At 41.3% G+C, this 24,104-nt stretch overlaps 1 protein-coding gene across 1 annotated transcript in view; it reads right to left on the reverse strand.

Annotated features, from left to right (window-relative positions):
• LOC124594133 (alpha-amylase 1-like) overlaps nt 1–16,813 on the reverse strand; it is a 113,748-nt gene extending 96,935 nt beyond the window's left edge. Inside the window, exons 1-8 of the mRNA XM_047132489.1 lie at nt 16,640–16,813; nt 10,603–10,754; nt 7,015–7,180; nt 4,339–4,454; nt 2,246–2,373; nt 2,020–2,142; nt 1,475–1,596; nt 406–622 (exon numbers count right to left, since the gene is read on the reverse strand). Coding sequence (XP_046988445.1) covers nt 406–622; nt 1,475–1,596; nt 2,020–2,142; nt 2,246–2,373; nt 4,339–4,454; nt 7,015–7,180; nt 10,603–10,754; nt 16,640–16,813 — 1,198 coding nt within the window. The remainder of the gene's footprint in view (nt 1–405; nt 623–1,474; nt 1,597–2,019; nt 2,143–2,245; nt 2,374–4,338; nt 4,455–7,014; nt 7,181–10,602; nt 10,755–16,639) is intronic.
• Nucleotides 16,814–24,104: the final 7,291 nt, after the last annotated feature.

Consider the following 24,104-nt stretch of genomic DNA (forward strand, 5'->3'; position numbering starts at 1 on the left):
TGCTTTCGTGTTAGACTCGTCGTCTGATATAATTTATATAATTGTAGTACTCATTTCTAAATTAACGTTGTGTCCAATTATTTATAGTTCGAACACCCGATAATTGCTATGCTATTTGTTTTTGCATACTATTGTTTATCTTTCATCAAGAACTCGTGTAAATAGAAAGTCCATTGGCCGAGCTACTTGCGCTGTAAAATTTCATTTCTGAAGTTTATTTTTATTTTTCATGACCTTGTGCGATTCATTTTTAAGTATCTGACGAGTTTTTTCTGCTGTTGCGTACATTGTAAATCTTAATCACCGAGCGCCCACAGTTCGTTGGTTAGGATAGTGGTTTTGTAATACAGGATATGACATATTTTCATCGCAACCTAGGCTGCCTAAAGCAGACTGAGTACTTACTTCCTGCATTGTTCCTGAAGCCGACCATGTTGTAGATCTGCCTCCAGCGGTGTTCACACACCCAGGGCCTAGCGCATGAGTCGTCAGAGTTGATGGTGGGCGAGATGATGTGTTGGTTGCCGTCCTGTGGTGGACCATCGTCCGAGCTACCGAACTCGTAGCTGGACATCACTCGTGGGAAGCCAAACGGCCACGCCAACATGAAGGCATTCGCCATCTGCAAATTATTTAAGTCTTATTGGCATAAACGGAGTGCTGATGAGGCTATCAACAAAATAAAAGTTACGTCTTAAAGTGTTGAGTACGAAGAGAGGCATAGGAGATAAAATAAACCTTGAAGTCGAGAATACAGTTGTCAGAGAATGTCTCTAATGTTCAAGCAAATGCTTTTATGTGTCCATACGTTGAATTATCTATTTCCTTTATGTAACATCCTAAAGATATTTAATTTGCTTCCTACATATAAAGAAACGTCATATTTTGTAAGGAGAATAATAGAATAACGTCAGAATTTATTACATGAGCTCTGACTAAACGTCATTGAAATGGAGGCTGCGGGGGCAATTAAAATCTTATGTCAACTGTTTTAATTCCAAGAATATGCATTATTTTGATGGGTAATATGTTGCTTTATAAAATTAATGCGAGCAACCTAAAGGATATTTTACTGGTATGAAGTGGAAACTTGAACGTATCGAAGGAGTTCAACTGCATCAACAGAACAGGCTCTGCTAACGGTATACTACGCCTTTCACATCGCTGGCAACTGGTTCTACATAACTCTGGTGACTACTTTGAAGGACAGTAACAGGTGCAAACATGTAACTCTTATGTATCGGTTGTGAATAAATAGTTGTCACTATTTAAGTTCCAACCCTCGTATTAGCGATAATAACTTTAGAAGTATTTAATATGGTAGCTCAAAATCATCATACGGCAGTTTTATTTTTTTCATTTTCCTAAGCATATTAGAGACGTAAACATAACTGAAAATTTAATGTAAGAATTTTTCATCGTCGTTTACCCCAAGGACGGAGGTATCATTAGAATTAAAAATCTTTTCACATGCCTTGTAGAGTTTTGGGTTTTGGAATGTGATGACGTTTCCGCCGCCACCATGGCCTCTCTGGTTGTCGTGGTTATCGATGAACACAAGTGCATTGTTACCGTTGACCAGGCCCCAACTTTCACCTGTAACAGGACATCAATACGTTGTACAACTACAAATAGAAAGTCAGATGAATGAAAAAGAAGTATTCTGTATGGAGGTAGTCTGCATTACCACGTCTCATTTGATGAGTTCTTTAACACGCAACTGAAATCAGTCCTTATTCCTGTTTTTGCATTCTGCATTTAACTGCGATGCAAATATCATTATATCATTCAAACGAATTACGTAACCGTGGTAGTCTATACGACCACGTGACATGACATTTAACGTGTTCTTTAACAAGCTACTGGTGTCAACCCTTATTCCTTTTTTTAATAGTGTGCATTACGAAGCAAATATCAGTCAGTCTAATTACAGAATGTTGTTTGAACGCCAGAGAATTACTTCAGCGTTTGACTGTAAATATTGCTTAAGTAAAAGAGAATATTTCTTGAAATTTTTACCGAAGTTATACAGCCACTTCATCTGGTTCTTTCTGTTGAAGCAGTTCGCCAGCTCTGTTCCATACTTGAACTCACAGACTCTTCCCATGCCGACATACTCGCCTTTCTTCACGGCTTCAGTACCTGTAAAATGAAGATCAATTTAATAGTCAGCGCAGTCCGGCTACGAAAGAGTTGAAGTGGATGCCTCCCAAAATCTTTCGTTTCTTCATGGAATAGTGATTACCTGGGTCGATGACTTCTTGGTAGATGAATGGTCGCTTGCTTCCGCCAAAATAATTACTGTTGAGGTTGCTTAGTGCGCCGTAGATTTTGGCTAGATTGTTTGGCCACATGTGTTTGGCTGCGTCAATCCTAGAATCAATGAACGAATATAAGGTATGCTCGAGACAAGAAGACATTCGCTGAAACGTCGTTGTATGTAATTCTAGTTTGATGGTGATTGTCCAGTGACGGAGCTGTGTGATACCCAGTTCAATCGGATTTAAAGGCTTCACAGAAATTTCCTCATTTCTGCAGAAATTTTTGTGCAGTTCTATGCATGACAGATCCCTCCTCATCAGCATAAAGAGAGGCTATCCAGTTTCTTAAGACAGAAGGAGAATACACTTCATAGATTTATTTCAGAATAAAAGAGGTGAACGGAGAGCCGTGTCTCGCACTGTGCACAATATTCCGGGGGTCAGCGTTGTGAGGCACAACTCGTAAACATCAAGTACGTGCACACCCTTCGCAGGTTCACATTGTTAGCACCAGTGCCACTTTCTCGCTATGGAGGAATTCATACGGACGAATCGTTGAATCACCGCAAGTGATATTACTGTTGAGGTGTCGATAAGCAAACGAACTGCGCATCACATAATCCACGAGAGGCTTCATTAATGGAGAAATTTGTGGTTGTCCAAATACCTTTCATAGAATCAAAAGACGGAGTGAGCGGCAGTTTTCCTGACCCATCCGTTGGGACACATGTAGCAAGAAACGGATATCATTGCTCAGGTTCTGGCATGTGATGAAACGTGCTGTCGTTGCCTCCAAATGGATAAGCGTGAAGTGGCGATCCTAGCTCCGTTCGTTCAAAAATAAAATAAAAAAAAGCTCACTCTGTCCCGAAAGGCAGGGAAGTCTTGCTCAGTTTCTTTTTGGACGATGAAGGACCTCGCTCATCGACTGGCAACTGCAGGGTGTAACACGTAAGTTGAGGCTCAAACGGGGCTTCAAGAACAAGCGCAGGGACCAAGTTTCGAATGGGCTACTGCTTCTCCAGAACAACGCTAGATCACATGTGGCTAAGAAGATCCCCGGGAACCTTCAAAAATTTCGATGAGATGCCCAGTAAAATCCTTCTTACAGCCCGGATGTCTCCCTATATGAATCAAATATCTTCGGCCCCTTAAAGTAACCTCTGAAGGGTCAGAGGTTCACCTATGACAAGGACGTGCAGGACACCGTGGAAAACTTGATCCCTCAGCAACCCAGTTGTTTCTATTTTTAAGTCATCCACGCCCTTCCTGTGCGCTAGAACCTGTGGGCAAAGAAAATCGTGTAACTCCACCCGTCTTTGAAGACCACGTAATTCCAGCAATCAGTACCTCAAATACCAAAGAGAGATTTGAAAGTGCATGGATTTCTCTAATCTGTCAGTAACTAGGCTTCTACTATCTTGTTACACATGTAGCAACATTATCCCTATCACTTCATTAAAGTAACCTCTGAAGGGTCAGAGGTTCACCTATGACAAGGACGTGCAGGACACCGTGGAAAACTTGATCCCTCAGCAACCCAGTTGTTTCTATTTTTAAGTCATCCACGCCCTTCCTGTGCGCTAGAACCTGTGGGCAAAGAAAATCGTGTAACTCCACCCGTCTTTGAAGACCACGTAATTCCAGCAATCAGTACCTCAAATACCAAAGAGAGATTTGAAAGTGCATGGATTTCTCTAATCTGTCAGTAACTAGGCTTCTACTATCTTGTTACACATGTAGCAACATTATCCCTATCACTTCATTTATTTTTTAAGGAACTGTTTTCGCTTTTCCCATAAAATTTAGCAAAATGGAGTTAATAAGTTTCCCTTGTGCACCATCGTTATGTGCAGTTGTATCGTTCCGCAAGAAGTAATTATAATATTATTATTCAAATTTCTTTACATGTAACTGTATTCCCCATTTCCGTTGGGTACAGAGTATATTATATCGACAACAGCACTACAATATATGTCGTTAAACGAAGGGACAAAAAAAATAACCAGCGTATTAATCGAAAGTATAAAAATTAACAGAAAAATTAATACAAGCGGTAGTCTCTATGTTATATTACCTGAATCCTGCAACTCCATAGCCGATTAGCTTGTTCATATATTCCACGATCTTGCCCCGTACGTAGTCGGACCCATCATTAAGGTCGTGAAGTCCAGACAACTCACAGTTTCGTACCTAAAAAGAAAAAATGGAACATAGAATAACCATTGTCATCTCTTTCCATAAATTGTGTGATTTAGCTTGTCTTTTTGAAGTACTAAGATAAAAGGCGAAATGCCGCTTGTAAGATCATCCGAATTGCGCTTTCGATTCGAACGAATCCATTTACACCGTGTCTGAAACTATACGCAGAAAATAATAAAGGAACGTACATATTGTCATGAAATATACGCACTGGTTATGAGCATCCCTATCAGACAACAGGAAAATAAAATCCAGTACAAGATTTAACCAGAGGCGCCGAGAAAAAGAGGAGGTAACGACTTTTATTTTTTTAGACATAATCGCACCACTGAAAACATGTCGTGCAACTTGAAGAGAAGAAAGACAAGCCAGCAGTCAGCGGCATTGCCGATAACTTAGCGTTTGGATTGTTGTTTGGTTCTGTTGGGGGCCGATTATTAATGTCGAAATTGCTGAACAGCTGTGTTTCACATCTAGTCGCGTATAAGTTGACGTTGCAGGCACCAGTGCCTGTCTTGTTTATTATTCTCCCTGAACTGAAAGTGATGTCAAATGGATTATTGGTGAAATCATAATTGAAGACTGTCCGTCAAAAACTCAAGATAAAACTTTGCATGGAAAAGAAATGCTATAACCACAAAGTTCCTACACCACTCAGAACGAGCATTTTCACACTCTAAAACTACATCTAACAGTACCAGAAAACAATCAAACCAGTCTTAAATTGGAGAGAAATAAGATAATGAGATACTCTTCTGCCCACCCAAAAAGGAAACACTAAGCGCAAGCTGCCTATCTGGATGACTTGTTCTCAGCCACTGTGTACTTCGTTCATGCAGTTTGGTTTACTTTGACCTTTGTCAAAATTGTTATATAGGAGAAGATTTTAAGTTTTTGTTTTGACGCTTTCAAGAAGTGGTATTAAATTCAAGAAAATAGCTTAGTTAATTTTTTTCTTATCCTATATTAGTAGTTTCTCTGTATGTTGTCAATAGCATGATTCTACATTAGGTTAAGGTATTCAATGGTTAAGTGTAAATTTTAATAAAAAAAAGTTAAAAAATGAAGAATACTAATTTTCATTATCATTTTAAAACAGCTGGATCCAATGGAACCAAGACTAGAGAAAAAAATGCTTATTCTGAAAAAAATATGATTTATTTACCGTAACGGGAACACACAATTAAATATTACCGACTTTGTCCGTCGCCTGTCATCTTCATATCATAAGATGGATGCAGTAGTTCACTCCAGTTGTCATAATGATGTATGATTGGCCCGGAAAATAAACTATTTTCGAAACAAAACAAAAAAATTCCCGAAAACTTTATAAATTTTTGTTTTGTCTCTCTCAGTTGCATGAATAATTCATTGCTGCAAGGGCAACGATTCTGGATTGACTCACCCTTACTCAAAACACACACTTTGTTATTAACCGTAAGTAGTTGTACAACATGATTCCGAAAGGTACGAATAGTTTTGTACAGGAAAGTCAAACTGAACAAAAGTCAAACTGTGCAAAGCTGTTCGTATCTCTTGGCACCATGTTATGTAACTAGTTACGGTTAATAACAAGGTTTGTGGTTTAAGAATGGGCGAGTCAGCCTGAGAGCGGTAACCATTGCAGCAGTGAACTGTATATTTACGCAGCGGAGACGGACAGAATAAAATTTTCCTTAATACTACAGAATACAATTGCGGATCTACTATCCTGGGCAGCATGCCCGGAATCAGTAAAAAATTCCGTTATTGATTGCAATATTGTAAGATGGAAGTGTAGTTCTGTACGGCAACAAAAATATCTATCGAATGGAAATGAAGTCCCATGCTTCGTGATAGAGCGTAGAAAAAAAAAAAAAAAAAAATGGTTCAAATGGCTCTGAGCACTATGGGACTTAACTTCTGAGGTCATCTGTCCCCTACTTAAACCTAACTAACCTAAGGACATCACACACATCCATGCCCGAGGCAGGGTTCGAACCTGCGACCGTAGCGGTCGCGCGGTTCCAGACTGAAGCGCCTAGAATCGCTCGGCCACTCTGGCCGGCCGTAGGGGAACGATGCGGGAGACCCGCGCCGCCGTACTAGGCAAAGTCCTAATGGAGGTTGGTTGCCGTTGCCTTCCTCCGACCGTAATGGGGATTAAAGATTATGATGAAGACGGCACAACAATACTCAGTCATCTCGAGGCAGGTGAAAATCCCTAAGCCCGCGGGGAGTCGAACCCGGGACCCCGTGCTCGGGAAGCGAGAACGCTACTGCGAGCTGCGGACAAATATATCTATATAAACTAAAAATGTCGAAATTCAAACTACCGCGGTGGGGGATTGCGGGGGAGGGGTGGGGGGGGGTTTATGGAAGGGGGGTTGGTAAGGGGAGATGTTATTAGAAACGGTTTACATCTGCTGGCATCATCATCTTTAAATCTAACACTGATGTAGTGGAATGTTTCGAAAAAGCCTATTCCAGCATTATTTGCGTCATCTTTCAGACGTAACAGCAGCTACAGCCGTCTGGCACAGTCGATATACAACTTCTACAGTTCGCTTACGTTGTTGGCGTCGTTGTAGTTGTTGACGGTGCAGGGCGGCTGGTGGAAGTCGTTGGTGCCGTACGGCACGTCCGGGTAGCTGTAGCCGCTGGGCTTGCTGCCGCCCACGCCGCTGAGGCCGTTCCACGAGGCACTCATGTGGTTGATCACCGCGTCCACGTAGATCCTGCAACGTGCCCAGTGCCAGTTGCTTTTGCTTGTTTGCACCACATAGCGCATAGCTTTCAACTACCATTAATAATTTCGTATCGATCTCCCTTGTAATTCAGCCAGCACGACAAAATCTACTGTCCGCTTGTTCTACACTTCGAAAGTGCAGTCTAGTCGTGCGTGAGGTTACGTATACGGTAAGTATTCTCATTTTAAGGTTTTCCTGAATTTATAAGTCTTACTTAACATTAGAAAAGGTCACTTCCATTGAAAACATTGCCCTGAAGACTGATAATAACTGGGTCCACAGACTTCGTCAAATTTTTAAATGAAATCATTCCACTTCTGAGGAAGAAAATAAAACTAAATATTTATTCCTGCCATATAGCTGGTCTATATCTGAAAGAATAGGCAAATAATTTCGTAAAACCGAAATAACTGATGGCTTCCGTACTGACAACACGTTAGGTCTGACCATACGTCACACTATCCGACACAATAAACCAGAAACCAAAAGCAGTTATAAGAGTTGAGGGCCATAAAGGGAAGCAGTGGTTGGGAATGGAGTGAGACAGGGATGTAGCCTATCCCCGATGTTATTGGACTGGATTGAGGAGACCAAACAGTGAGGTCATCGGTCTCATTGGGTTAGGGAAGGAAGTCGGCCGTGCCCTTTCAAAGGAACCATCCCGGCATTTGCCTGAGGAGATTTAGAGAAATCACGGAAAACCTAAATCAGGATGGCCGGACGCGGGATTGAACCTTCGTCCTCCTGAATGCTAGTCCCGATATTATTCAGTCTATATATTGAACAAGCAGTAAAGGAAAACAAAGAAAAATTTGAGTAGGAATTAAAATCCTTGGAAGAGAAATAAAAACCTTGAGGTTTGCCGATGACATTGTAATTCTGTCAGAGGCAGCAAAGAACCTCGGAGAGCAGCTGAATGGAATGGACAGTGTCTTGAAAGGAGGATATAAGATGAACATCGACAAAGTCAAAACGAGGATAATGGAGTGTAGTCATATTAAATCAGGCGATGCTGAGGGAATTAGATTAGGAAATGAGACACTTAAGGTAGTAAAGGAGTTTTGCTATTTGGGGAGCAAAATAACTGATGATGGTCGAAGTAGAGAGGATATAAAATGTAGACTGGCAATGGCAAGGAAAGCGTGTCTGAAGAAGAGAAGTTTGTTAACATCGAGTATAGATTTAAGTGTCAGGAAGTCTTTTCTGAAACTATTTGTATGGAAGTGAAACTTTGGAGGTAAATAGTTTGGACAAGAAGAGAATAGAAGCTTTTGAAATGTGGTGTTAGTGTTACAGAAGATTAGACGGGTAGATGACGTAACTAATGAGGAGGTACTGAACAGAATTAAGGGGAAGAGGAATTAGTGGCATAACTTGACTAGACGAAGGGATCGGTTGGTAGGACATGTTCTGAGACATCAGGGGATCGCCAATTTAGTACTGGAAGGCAGCGCGAAGGGTAAAAGTCGTAGAGGTAGACAAGATTCAGAAGGATGTCGGCTGCAGTAGGTACTTGGAGATGAAGAAGGTTGCACGGGATAGAGTAGCAGGGAAAGCTGCATCAAACCAGTCGCTGGACTGAAGACCACAACAACAACAACAACAACAAACCTTACGCACAATCTGGAATTTATAAAATCAGCTGGGGAGAACGCAAAAACTTTTATGTAGGACTACCTGGTAGAAGTTTGAACACACGTTTTATAGAACACAGTAAGACAACTGACATCATCCTGCGCGAGCCATATTCGAGTAACTAAACGCGAGTTAGATAACCTTTAAAACTCTTCAGAAATTTTCCATAAAAAAGGAAAGGTAGATGGCTGGATTAATTACAAAGAAGTCGAATTCATAGGGACTTTCGAAACCAGCCAGAATCCATTTTGGATGAAAAGACTGACCTTAAAAATGTGAAACTCCTGGACTGCTTCGTGAACGTCTTATAATCTTGTCTTAATCCTTGTAAATATTGTAGACCATGCTACGCTTACTACTACTTCACACCTTTCCTACAGTTACGTATTTCTGGCGCTTGTTTGTGGATCGCTGCTTTGATCTATATCTGATGTTTTAGACCGTATTCTGTACTTGCATTTTTGGATATTGTTGTATTTTGACCTGATAGTCATTTCATCTTTTTACCTAGTTTTAATCTATATTCTCAGTCACGTTTTTAGATAGCATTTTTATCTGGCACATGTTTCCGTCACTTTTCTCTTTTCTGCACACACACACATTTCACAAGTCACATGATATCGACTCCACATGTTAGCATCTTTGGACTCCATATTCTTTGTATGTTTACATCTTTGTCGCTTTTGTGATCCAGTTACCACACTTACTACTTGAAGTTTAAACTACAGTGTTTACATAATTATTTCTCCAGCTCTATAACTATATGGTATGTGGAACAGCAGATAAATTCACAACAGCTCAAGCAACTGCTCTTACACAGCATGTCGCAGCTTTGTATTATTGAGTGGATTACAACATCCCATGTAAACAGCTTTAAAATTTTCACTTTCAGCGTTTGTCAATTTCATAAATATGTGAATTATATTTGACGACCGATGGTTATCAGAATGCTTGAAAATGACCACACGCCGAAACTGCAGTCGCAATTAATAATGTTTTAACAGCCAAAATCGCAATTATTTCATTTAAAAATTGTCCGGAGTAATTCCTAAACTTTTTCATGTTATATAATTTACTTCTGAACTCTGATCTGCGTGTAGATATTAGTTGATCAACATAACATTATTCTTGTCTGTGCAGCTACCACAGACGGACTCGAGCACATGCTACTGTCGACATACTAATAAAAAACAGCTGCGAGAAGTCTATCGCCCATTGCCAAATTTACTGCTCGAAAGTGAAACTATACAGTTATCTCTGTTGTGTTTTCCTCATCATCATTTCATCATCATCGTCATGCAACTGAACTACCTAAGAGGGGACTCCCGGCCAAACACGCCATACAACCGTATTCTCCTTAAGAATGTGAACCTCTAACTCTGCAAGTGACTGACTGAGAGACCTTCTAAAGATTTCCGTCATGAAATGTGGAACGTCAATTTCTACTACAATAGAGAATAGTGTCTGCGTATTCCCTCAGAAAGATTTCGTATTAACGGATGTAACTGATTTGATGACCTATTGCCTATACATGACCCTCATGATTGTTATTTCCGCATATATAATGTCACGCTTGAGTCAAGGTTTCCTACTCGCCCTCAAAATTTTTTATTGTAAGTGTTTTAAACTCAGTTATGGACATAAGATAAGCTCCTGAACTGATTATGTCAATGACCTTAATAATCACAGAATCGAATTTGTCCCTATCCATAATCCTTCATCTCCGTTTTATATCAAAACCCATCGTGAGAGTAAAAGCTTTATGACTGACTTACCGGACTCCAACGTTGTTGCAGCGGTTCACCATGTCTTTGAACTCGGACTCCGAACCAGATCGGCTGACAATCTTGTAGGAGACAGGCTGGTATCGTTCCCACCACGGTCTATTGTTGGTGGTGATTGACATGTACTCGTTTGGCGGCGATATCTGAACGTTACGGAAAATTAGTTGTTAGCTTATTTATAAACAGTGAGTAATTTTTAAACTGTCAAAGTTACTCCAACAACAATTCACATGTCAATATCTGTTCTAAATTTTAAGTGTCACTCTAAATCTTAAGTGTCACTGACACACTAATTCGTTTACTATACCACAAGGGCGACATTTTTAAATTCCTATACGATGTCCATTACTGTGTATGACGGCTATTCGAAAAGTAAGGAACGGTCGGTCGCAAAATAGAAACCACTCTGAAAAACTGATGGAACTTTGCACGGGTGTATTGGGCAATGTCCGTAGTATGACAGTAGATAGCGTCATGACGCGCTTCTCAGTTCTGAGCGCACAATGAGCGAAAATAGTGTCTCCCGCAAAGTATGGGCGCCTGCCGAGAGATTTCATCTGATTTCATGTAACGCCCCATAACGTTTAAATGTCACACAGTTCCTTATTGATAGCTTTCGGTCGCACACTGCGTGGGCATCGAAAAGGCCACTGCAGGGTTTTCGATGGGAACTGTTTGATCACTCACCATAAAGCCCCGAAATGGCTCCCTGTGATTTTCATCTGTGCTCAAACGATCCGCCGGCTATGAAGACAACACTATGGCACAAAAACAACTAGCTGCAGTCCAGTGCAAAATACTGTCGGAAGCTCAGGATGCTGCCTGCTATGACGAGGGTGCTGTGAAGATGGTGCAACACTACGACTGATGTCTAAGTCGGAGCGGCGACTATGTAGAGAAGTAGCAGGGAGGTGTAGCTAAATATTGTAAATATAACTGTTCTGATTGTCTGTGTTGTTTCCATTTCGCCACCGATCGTTCCTTATTTTCCAAGTAGCAATCGTACGTTATTATTGCAATTAAATATTGCTCCTCTAGTGTTATATTACAGAAGAATGCTGAAGTGTAGATGGGTAGATCAGTTAACTAATGAGGAGGCACTGAACAGAATTGGGGAAAAGAGGAATTTATGGCACAACTTGACTAGAGGAAGGAACCGGTTGCTAAGACACGTTCTGAGGCAGCAAGGGATCGTCAATCTAGTTCTTATAATTAAATGTTTCCCTGTGTTTCCCTGAGACATTTAATTATAAGATCTATAAGATCACCAATGGTACAAGGACGTCCCATTATCTCCAATGCTGGGGTGCTTGCCAATATCGGAGAGCCCTGGCAGTAGTGACAATATGTAAAAGAAAAATGAATTGAAGTTTGAGTTGAGGAGGGTACTCAGCTTAGGTAGTTCATGCAGCAGTGTCGACTATCGTACTGTGGTGGTGTAATGGTTAGAAGTTCTGTATAGCAAGCAATAAGACGCACGTTCGACTCCCGGACGCAGCACAAATTTTAATTCATTTCGTCTGCTTCGATCGCCATCAATTTAGTATTGGAGGGAAGTGCGGAGGGTAAGAGGAGAGGGAGACGAAGGCATGAATACACTAAACAGGTTCAAAAGGATGTAGTTAGCAGTAGGTACTCGGAGAAGCTTGCGCAGGATAGAGTAGCATGGAGAGCTGCATCAAACCAGTATCTGGATTAAGGACTACAACAACAACAACCTCTGCTGTATAAATTGTAATACTGACTCATTAGGATATCTAGTTAAATGTAACAGAGGATAAGAACGCCCTAGTAGTAAATAAATGTATAGTATAAATATATAATATAAATATATAGTATATAAATAAGTATAAAAATGGTTCAAATGGCCCTAAGCACTATCTGAGGCCATCAGCCCCCTAGACTTAGAACTACTGAAACCTAACTATCTTAATGACATCACACACATCCATGCCCGAGGCAGGATTCGAACCTGCGACCGTAGTAGCCGCGTAGTTTCGGACTGAAGAGCTTAGAACCGTACGACCGCAGCGGCCGGCTATAAATAAGTATACAAATATGCGCTATATAAATATATAAAAGTAGCTTGACACTGAATTGTGTGTTCTAGGACATCATGCACTAGAGATTTAACTCTTGCGTTCGATCTTCACAAGTTCTTCCAGATTACTGCATTTACTCCGGGCGTCGGAGGTACAGTAATTATACGTTAATTCGTTTGGTAACTGGCTTCCCGCTGCTAATACTGCCGCGAGAAACAGCGGTCACGACGCTTCTCCCATTTTCTGTGATATCGAGCTGATTAAAATTTTACAGCAAATTATACTCTTCACTGATTTCAAATAAAGAAATATATCTATCCAAAAAGAAACCAATCCTAAAAATCTACTGTTATATCTAAAACAAACTTTTCTCAGTCGAATACATTTATCATTGAGGAGATATCGGCCGCATTTTGAACAGATTTTGTCAGAGACCATCGTTCTCCGCATATGTTGGGATATATTTGCGCGGAGGCAGATACAAAATGATCAAGTACAAGAATCGGAGGAAAGAACGGCTACCCACTGCAGGAAAGATCCGTATAAAATAGATCCTGACATGGAAAGTGATTTGAAATTCGGACAGGGATGTTTACTTTGCGACAGTTATACCGTACGTTTAACAGCGATCTCCACACCAATAGCCATTAACGTATATCTTCGTGACAGGCAAAATGCAAAGGAGCATGGCATTTGAATAGGGGCATACAATACCATTTATTACAAGCCCCTCATGAATCATGGACCTTGCTGAGGTGAGCTTTGCTTGCGTGCCTGACTGATAGAGAGAGTAGTGCCATGGCTGTAACTAGAACGGAGCTGTTTATGAGGAGAGGCCAGATTATGGTATGGTTCCTGAAGACAGGTAGCAGCTTTTTTCAGTAGTTTCATGGGAAACTGTCTGGATAATTTACTGATCTGGTTTTGTAACATTAGCCTTGCTAAGCTGGTACTATGAAGGGTTGAAAACAAAGGGAAACTACTGCCACTATTTCCCGATAACGTACAACTCTACTGTAGTCAGGTACTAATGGCATCGTCTTGCGTAAAATCTTTCGGAAGTAAAACAGTCCCCATCTGTGCCAATCTCTTCATCTCAGTGTAGCACTAACAACCTACAATTATTTACTGTATATGTTTTAACCTCTGTCTTTCTCTACAGTTTTTGCCCTCTACAACTCTCGATAGTGTCATGGAAGTCATTCTCTGATGTCTTAGCAGATGTCGTATCATCCTGTCCCTCGCCCTCGACAGTGTTTTACTGATATTAGTTTCCTCCTCAATTCTGCGCAAAACCTCCTAATTTCTTACCTTATCGGTCGACCTAATTTTCAATATTCGTCTGTAGTACCGCATCTCAAACTCTTCGAGTCTCTTCTGTTGCGGGTTTCCCATAGTCCATGTTTCACTACCATACAATACTGTGCTTCGAACGTACTTTCTCACAAATTTCTTCCTAAAATTAAAGTCTATGTCTGATACTAGTAGACTTCTCTTGGCCAGGAATACCTTTTTTGCCACCGCTAGTCTGCTTTTGATGTCCTCCTTGCTCCCCCCGTCGTGTTATTTTGCTGCCAAGGTAGCAGAATTTCTTAAATGCGTCTACTTCGTGATCATCAGTCCTGATGTTAAGATTCTTTGCTGTTCTCACCTCTGCTACTTTTCATTACTTTCGTCTTTCTACCATTTATTATCATCCGTAGTCTGTACTCATAAGCCTGTTCATTCCATTCAACAGATCATATAATTCTGCTTTACTTTCACTGAGGACAGCTATGTCACCAGGAGAATCGTACCACTGATATCCTTTCACCTTTAATTTTAATTCCACTTTTGAACTTTTCTTTTATTTCCATCATTGCTTCTTCGATGTTCAGATTGAACAGTAAGGGCGAAAGACTACATCCCTGTCTTACACACTTTTTAATCCGAGCAATTCGTTCTTCTCTTATTATTCCCTCTTGGCTCGTGTACATATTGTATATTACCCGTCTCTCCCTATAGCTTACCCCTATTTCTCTCAGAATTTCGATCTTCTTGCACCATTTTACATTGTCGAACGCATTTTACAGGTCGACAAATCCTATGAACGTGTCTTTATTTTTCTATAGTTTTGTTTCTATTGTCAACTGCAACAGAAGAATTGCCTCTCTGGTGTCTTTACGTTTCCTACAGCCAAACTGTTCGTCATCTGACAAATCCTCGATTTTTTCCATTCTCCTGTATATTATCCTTATCAGCAGTTTGGATATACGAGCTATTAAGCTGATTGTGTGATAACACTCGCACTTGTCAGCTCTTGCAGTCTTCGGAATTGTGTGGACGATATTTTTCCGAGAGTCAGATGGTGTGTAGCCGGACTCATACATTCTACACACCAATGTGAATAGTCGTTTTGTTGCCACTTCCTCAAATGATTTTAGAAATTTTGATGGAATGTTATGTACCCCTTCGTCCTTATTTGATCTTGAAGTCCTCCAAAGCTCTCTTAAGTTCTGATCTTAACACTGGCTCCCCTATCTCTTCTAAATAGACTCCTGTTTCTTCTTCTAACACATCAGACAACTCTCCTTCCTCATAGAGAACTTCAGGGTACTCTTTCCACTTATCCACTCTCTCCTCTGTATTTAACAGTGGAATTCCCTCTGCACTCTTAATGTTACCACTCTTGCTTTTCATTTCACCGAAGGCAGTCCTTCCGACAATCATTTATTTTTCCATTTCTTCACATTTTTCATGCAGCCATTTCGTCCTAGCTTCGCTGAACTTCCTATTTATTTCCTCCTTCAGCGACTTGCATTTCCATGTTCCTGGATTTCCCTGAACATGTTTGTGCTTCCTTTTATCGTCGGTCAGCTGAAGTATTTCTTCTGTTACCCATGATTCCTTCGAGGTTACCTTCTTTGTTCCTATGTTTTTCTTACCTACTTCTGTGATTGCCCTTTTTAGAGATGTCCATACTTCTTCAACTGTACTGCCTGCTGAACTATTCTTTATTGCTGTATCTGAAGCTTTAGACAACTTCAGGCGTATATCGTCATTCCTTAGATCTTCCGTGCCCCATTTCTTTGCGCATTGATTCTTCCTGACTAATTTTTTGACCTTCTACCTACTCTTCATCACTGCTACATTGTGATCTGAGTCTGTATCTGCTCCTGGATACGCCTTAGAGTCCAGTATCTGATTTCGGAATCTCTGTTTGATCATGATGTAATCTAACTGAAATCTTCTCGTATCGCCCGACCTTTTCTGAGTATACCTTCTCCTCGTGAGATTCTGGACCGGAGTATTCGCTATTGCTAGCTGAAATGTTAAAAAACTCAATTAGTCTTTCTTGTATCTCGTTCCTTGCCCCAAGCCCATATTCTCCTGTAATACTCAGGTAGTAAATAAATAACTGTCTGTGTGCTCGTATGGTGATTGTCCTTTTCAGAGATGTCCATGTCCTCTTCAACTGTACTGCCTGCTGAACTATTCCTTATTGCTGTACCTATAGCTTTAGACATCTGCAGGCGTAATTCGTCATTCCATAGGTCTTCCGTGTCCCACTTCTTTGCGTATTGATTCTTCCTAACTAATTTTTTGAACCTCAACGTACTCTTCATCACTGTTACACTGTGATCTGAGTCTGTATCTGCTCCTGGATACGCCTTAGAGTCCAGTATCTAATTTAGGAATCTCTGTCTGACCATGATGTAATTTAACTGAAATCTTTCCATATCACCCAGCCTTTTCCGAGTATACCTCCTCCTCGTGTGATTCTAAACCAGAGTATTCGCTATTGCTAGCTGAAATGTTACAAAACTCAATTAGTCTTTCTTGTATCTCGTTCCTTGACCCAACCCCATTTTCTCCTGTAATACTCAGGTAGTAAATAAATGTCTGTGTGCTCGTATGGTAGATGTTGGTTTGCTACATGTAAAAGTGTGTAACAGTTGTCGATGCTATATGTCTGCATTCGGAATCTAGCAAGAACACAGTCTCACCTGTACGCCAGCATAGCCCTTGGGCGCCAGGAATCGCTCGCACTCGGCCGCGATGTCCGCCCACTTCCACTCGAACAGGTGGACCATGGCGCTGCGGCCGTTCGCCACGTTGGGGTCCCATTGGGCGCTGACTGTGGCCAGCGAGGCTGCCAGCAGGCAAAGTACGGACAACATGGCTGCGCCTCGACTGTCCACTACAAGGCAACTTCCTCTGACACGGTGCCCGTTTTTATAGTACGTTAACAAAAAAAAAAAAAAAAATCTATGGACGTGATTGCAACTCACAAGGTTTCACGTGATAGGACAAACATTATACGTCGGTGCAGCTAATGGATATTTAATGCCAGGTGTATTTTGTTATTAATAAGATTAACAGGTTTATACGCACAGAGAACAAAAGATATTATATTTGCTAAATCATTATAAATAAGTACGTCATTCGACACCACTGATAACATTTTCCGTAGAGCTACAGAAAGAGACTTACACGTTTCTTCGTCCGTAAGAAGCTCAACTATGATTTACAGCCGCAGAGTATCAAGCTTAATACGTAATCCTTACCGATAGCAGGCTGGTGGATGAATCCCTGTAAAAATGATACGACGCTACTTGCCTATCTGTGAGCTACTTCTACAGAACGTAATTACCCCTCGCATATCAAGGCTTCTGTTATAAATCTCTGTCGTTTCCTGAAAGACATACGCTTTTCTAGTGTTCCTGCTTTAACGTAACACTGTAAAGTAGAAAACGGTGGAAGCATCATAACTTAACATAATTTCAGGAAAAAGAGAGTTTCAGAAAATGCAGACTGCAGACTTTCGACCATGCACCTATGTTAACAGTAAACTACATTTTTAAAACGGTCAAAATGAAAGCGTAAAATTACTGTACACCAAATTTGATGTTGCCCTAATATGACGCTATCATGTCACTATGGCCAATGATCAGGATCTTTGCATTACCGTTAGTCGATATAAAAGTACGTGAAAGACGTAACCACCCGACTAGGAGTTACTTCTTCTACGACCACGGCTGAACTCCGTAAGTGGCGGTGTCTGGCGAAGGGTACTTCCGTTACCACTATCATTTCTCCCCTTCCCTTTTCCGTTGCCGACCACAGTGGCCGAGCGCTTCTAGGCGCTTCAGTCTGGAACCGCGCGACCCCTAGGGTCGCTGGTTCGAATACTGCCTCGGGCATAGATGTGTGTGATGTCCTTAGGTTAGTTAGGTTTAAGCAGTTCTATGTTATAGGGGACTGATGACCTCAGATGTTAAGTCCCATAGTGTTCAGAGCCATTTGAACCATTTTTGAACCTGTTCCGTTCGCGAATATTTCGTGGGAAGAATGGCTGTCGGTTAAGTCCTCTACGACATTTAATTTCTCTCACTTTCTTTGCTGTACTTTTCTTGAAACATACGCTCTCCAAATTTCGGCAGCAAACCTGCTTGTGACTCAAACGCCTCCCTTGCAGCGTCTATCACAGGAGTTTCTTGAGCATCTCATTAAAGTTTCGCGCGGTTTTCAAACGATCCTGTAAAGAAACGCGTATCCCATGATTGGATATTTCCTGTTTCTTCTGTAAAGGGATAACAAAAACTTACATTTTGATGGAATTACTGCAGCTTATATACGACGTAGCGCGACTCCGAGGCTGACATGTAAGCACCGAAATGTGAGCAAGTGATTGGGTTAGCATTGGTGACTTTCCGTGTGCTTGCGGTAAATGCAGAAACGCGAACCATGGCAACTTTGTTGCCACATGCGTCCAAATGGGACCAGAGTGTTGTTAAATTCTTTTTGGCTGTCGAAGGGAAAACGCCGGAGGACATCTATGAGATAACGAGAATAATTATGGGCAGGATGTCTGTCGAGAACCACCGTTGTGGCTTGATGCGAGAGAACGGAAGATGCTGCTTCATGGTAGTGCTCTTCCCCATATCTCAGATGTCGTAAAGCAGAAGTTACGCCAACTTACGTGATCATCCCTTCTGTCCCTTAAAGGAGGCCTTGCAGGCTCAACGATTCCTGTCGGACGAGGATGTGTATTAGGCAGTTACGGTCATCTTCACGCGACAGGAGACACTGTTTTACCCATGGGGTATCTTCAAGCTGGTGCGTTGGTGAGATGACTTCCTCACTGCTCAAAGCAGCTTTGCCTGATTGGCTTACCGATTCTCGCCTGTACGGCCACCATACGTAAACTTTGTTATGGTCTCTTAAATTAATTCTACCTGATAAGATCTCAGGCTGATCACCAGTACTCCATAATCGGTCGAATCAGTGTCTTGTAAGCCACTTCGTTTGTCGATGAATTACATTTCCTGGACGTTCTTCCAGTGAGCCTCTGCCTGTCATCAGCTTTTCCTACTGTTTGTTTCATCTCGTCATTCCACTCTAGGTCACTTCCTGTGCCAAGCTCAGCCTGTCATCTGCGATTTATTTGTGTGGGCATTCCACTTTTATTTCCTCTGAATGGTTACTCCTAGACATTTTACGGTATTTACTGTGTCAATTGATTTCTCGCCGTTAGTGAAATCGACTAGTAGCGTAACTCTTCGTCTATTTATCAGCTTCCTATTGGCGTTTGTTACGGGTTCGTCCACTGGCGGTTGTTTGTTTTTCTGACGAACTGAGAGTACGATTTCATGGTAGTGTCAGTCATTCCCATTCACCAGTAATGGGATGTGAATTATTGAGAATGTAGACCCTCGTGCTTGCGAAACATCTGAAAAGCGATCAAACAAACATTGGCCGAAGAACCAAAGTACATTTACATGCATTTTTCATGTGACAAATAATTAATAATTTTTAGGGTATAATACCCTCTTATAAAAGGTGTTCTTAACAACACCTCCTGCTGTTAGCATTGTGTGCGTTTTTGTGAAAGCTGCACCGAAGGAACCTCCACCCGAAACTGACAATGAAACTCAGAAACATATATAAATAGAAATTTGCCTCACAGTGCTCCAAGTCTGTCTTAAAGCGACGAAGATTTGAAACTTAGTGAGAGCTACCTAGAAATCACGAAGAGAATTGGAAATAACTGTATTAAACTGCAACTTATTAAGAGTATTGGCTTCTTTAATGTCATTTAGGTTTGTGATGTTGTGAAACGGGTAATCGGATTAAGTTTAACTGTCGTCTAAAGAAAGTAACCCAGGCAAATAAAATAACGGCAATGCATTTGCACAAGTATTCAGTTACCGAAAGTGGCACATATCGTGTTCTTTGCTTATTGGGTGTGAGCTGTTACATAAGAGAACATATATTTAATTATTAATTATAATAATATAATATAATAATATAATAATCTGTGGTATAAAAATATTCAGTTTTACTATTTCTTCAAAAAGGAGAGGAAAGGCAAGTTTCTGATAGTCGTACTGCACCTCAGTGTTCTACATTAAATCCCAAACCTCTGTGCATTGCCTAACGGAAAGAAACTGTGTTTGACGCTGTGCACGGTGATCCGTCCATGCGCATGCGCGCTGCATGTTGGCACAATTCGCTGGTGAAACTAAACACTTTCAGCGTGTTCCAACTTTGGCGACACTAGTTGCAAGATTTTTGAGGTTGTCTGTGTTCGTAGAATGTAGGTAAACTGAAATATGAAGTTGGGAACGGAGAATAATATTCTCTTTTTGGATATCTATGCTTTGCATAGGTGTTTGTGGGATTTCAGTGATACTGATTACAAAAATAAGCAACATATTACTGCCGCTGAGACCATCATGTGCGATCATAACATAGATGGTTTGACAATATACGACCAGCATGGCAAAATTTATTGAGTTAGGAACACATATACAACTGAATTATGAAAAATACAAGAAATTGTAATTTTAGCCGTGGCAATGTTCTCGTCTACAAGACTAAAATCCCATTGTTCGAGTTGGCCAACTCTTTGCTGAGAAATACAGGGTGTTTACAAATGAATATCGGGTTCTTAACGCTTTATAATACACTATTGGCCATTAAAATTGCTGCAACACGAAGATGACGTGCTACAGACCCGAAATTTAACCGACAGGAAGAAGATGCTGTGATATGCAAATGATTAGCTTTTCAGAGAATTCGCAGAAGGTTGGCGTCGGTGGCGACACTTACAACGTGCTGATATGAGGAAAGTTTCCAACCGATTTCTCATACACAAACAGCACTTGACCTGCGTTGCTTTGTGAAACGTTGTAGCGATGCCTCGTATAAGGAGGAGAGATGCATACCATCACGTTTCCGACTTTGATAAAGGTCGGGTTGTAGCCTATTACGATTGCGGTTTATCGTATCGCGACATTGCTGCTCGTGTTGGTCGAGATCCAATGACTGTTAGCAGAATATGGAATCGGTGGGTTCAGGAGGGTAATACGGAACGCCGTGCTGGATCCCAACGGCCTCGTATCACTAGCAGTCGAGATGACAGACATCTTATCAGCATGGCTGTAACGGATCTTGCAGGGACGTCTCGATCCATGAGTCAACGGATGGGAACGTTTGCAAGACAAAAACTATCTGCATGAACAGTTCGACGACATCTGCAGCAGCATGGACTATCAGCTCGGAGACCATGGCTGCGGTTACCCTTGACGGTGCATCACAGACAGGAACGCCTGTGATGCTGTACTCAACGACGAACCTCGGTGAACGAATGGGAAAATATCATTTTTTCGGATGAATCCAGGTTCTGTTTATAGCATCATGATGGTCGCATCCGTGTTTGGCGTCATCGCGGTGAACACACATTGGAAGCGTGTATTCTTGATCGCCATACTGGCGTATCACCTGACGTGATAGTATGGGGTGCCATTGGTTACACGTCTCGGTCACCTCTTGTTCGCATTGGCGGCACTTTGAACAGTGGACGTTACATTTCAGATGTGTTACGACCCGTGGCTCTACCCTTCATTCGACCCCTGCGAAACCCTACATTTCAGAAAGATAAAGCGCGACCGCATGTTGCAGGTCCTGTATGGGCCTTTCTGGATACAGAAAATGTTCGACTGATGCCCTGGCCAGCACATTCTCCAGATCTCTCACCAATTAAAAACGTCTGGTAAATGGTGGCCAAGCTACTGGCTCGTAACAATACGCCAGTCACTACTCTTGATGGACGTTGGTATCGTGTAGAAGCTGCATGAGCAGCTGTACCTGTACACGCCATCTAAGCTCTCACTCAATGCCCAGGCGTATCAAGGCCGTTATTACGGTCAGAGGTGGTTGTTCTGGGTACTGATTTCTCAGGATCTATGTGTGAAAATGTAATCACATGTCAGTTCTAGTATAATACGTTTGTCCAATGAACACCCGTTTATCATCTGCATTTCTTCTTGGCGTTGCAATTTTAATGGCCAGTAGTGTATTTATTACGCTAAACTTACAGTTATAAATGATATGTCAATTGAAAGAGAAACTCAAACCGTTCTACCAAGAATCCTATAAATGTTCAATGCGAGCACCATTTGTCACAACGGCCGCAAGGAGCCCAATGACAAGGCTTGCTTTGCATGGCATCCACGTTCACCCGACCTAACGCCATGCGATTTTTTCCTTTGTGGTTATATCAAGGATCGTGTGTTCGTGCCGCCGCTACCAGCAGATCTCCCTGAATAAAGAAACCGGATTGAAGCAGCTGTTGCTACAATCACTGAAGACACACTTATCATCGTTTGGGAAGAACTAGGTCGGTTATAGACTTGATGTGTGCCGTGGGACAAATGTTGCTCACAGTGAACATTGATAAGGTTGTTGGTAAAACTGTTCGAGTCGCTCTTTCATTTGACCTATCATTCATAATTGTAAGTTTAATGTAATAAATATTATAAAGCGTTAAAACCCAGATATTCATTTATAAACACCCTGTTTTGTTGACACGAGAGAAGGCTGTACAAATTCAAGAAGCTGCATTCTTTATTCAAGATTCATCTACTTAAAACGTCGCTGCAGAGCTCTCCATTCACGTATGTTACAATTTTGAAGTATTGCCACTGTACAGATCTGTCTTCAAGAGAGTAGTTTCCAAACCATTCTCTTCTTAATGCGGCCTGCTTAGAATAATTATTGTTGCTAGTGTTAATAATTATTACTGTTAATGTTAATAATTAGTGGTATTAATGAAAAAGCGTCATTATCAACTAAAACCGTATCTTACAGCATGCTGAGTGATCTCGATTGTAATGCACGCAATATGATATGTAATTTCAGTACTGGCGACAGTGCTTCATGCATTACAGTACCTTTATTCGTTATCGCATAATTAAGTCTATTTAGAAGAAACATAAACAGTCCGATTCACACTCTAAGATAATTAAGAGAACTTCTTGGATCTTCCGTTACAAATTATTTGAGCAATGATGCCGAGCAACCGAGTTGACGTCTTTTCTTCATCCAGTCACGGATCGAAACACGTTTCTTATTTTTTTCTTGTGCAGTGATTCCACGCAACAAGCTTTAACTCCATCACAACTCGTGCGACGTGCAGCTGCCAAAACTTTCATTTCAGACACGATTCAGGGACCCACAAAACGACGAAACTGAAGTGTATACTGGTGTCGCCGTGTTCACAGTCATATATGAAACCCCTTTGTGCAACTCATGCCACGCAACGAGTGGCGCAACCCAATCTCGTCGTGTAAACTAGACTTAACGTGGGTCGGTGTCTCTGCTGATGTTGTTGAGGGGAATCGTGTTCATTCGAAACACGGCGATAACAACCCACACATTTCCTTACACTTTTAAACGACTCATGAGATTCATCCAGACGATAGGGAATGTTTGATCAGGCGACCATTGACAACTGAGGAACATATCAATAGAATAAACTCCCTGTAGTTGCCGGAATTTGTTTTCTTTACTGCTCCACCGGATTCGGCCTAAATCTTCATCTTCAGATACCAGCAAATAATAATGGAAACATAAATGTGTGCGGTCGAGCCCCCCCCCCCCCCCCAATGACTGACTGGGTATTGCAATTGATAAATTACTGGCAACTGAAGCGAATTTTTTTATTCTATTAATCAAACGAGACAGGATGATTCCAGGCGTAGTGGTCCACGTTTTAAAATGTTTCGTCGACCATGTCACGTTTTGTTCCAATTTTGTGAGCACCAAATGGAAGGTGGAGAAATTTATAGCATACATATTTTAATACACCTTGAAGAAAAGTTTTTTACGTGCAGGGTGACATAATGCCGTAACGGAATTTCAGAAGTTGAATCATTGTGGTAAAGTTGCAAAAGTGGAAATCTTTTCTAACAGTTGCCGCGCGCTTATCCTTTAAGTTTTATGACATGTACTTCACAATTTACGAGGCTCTCAAAGACGTCAAAAAAATTTTGCGTGACAAAATTTCTCCCAATTTGTAGCTTCGGCTCTTGACAGAGGTGATTTAAGAAGCTCTACTTTTGCAGTCTTCTTGTCTTTTGGCTTGTTCATGAAACCTGCAGGTTTTATCATTTTTGGATGCATAGC

The sequence above is a fragment of the Schistocerca americana genome, chromosome 2 (genome assembly GCF_021461395.2).
Source record: "Schistocerca americana isolate TAMUIC-IGC-003095 chromosome 2, iqSchAmer2.1, whole genome shotgun sequence".
Classification (NCBI taxonomy): domain Eukaryota; kingdom Metazoa; phylum Arthropoda; class Insecta; order Orthoptera; family Acrididae; genus Schistocerca; species Schistocerca americana.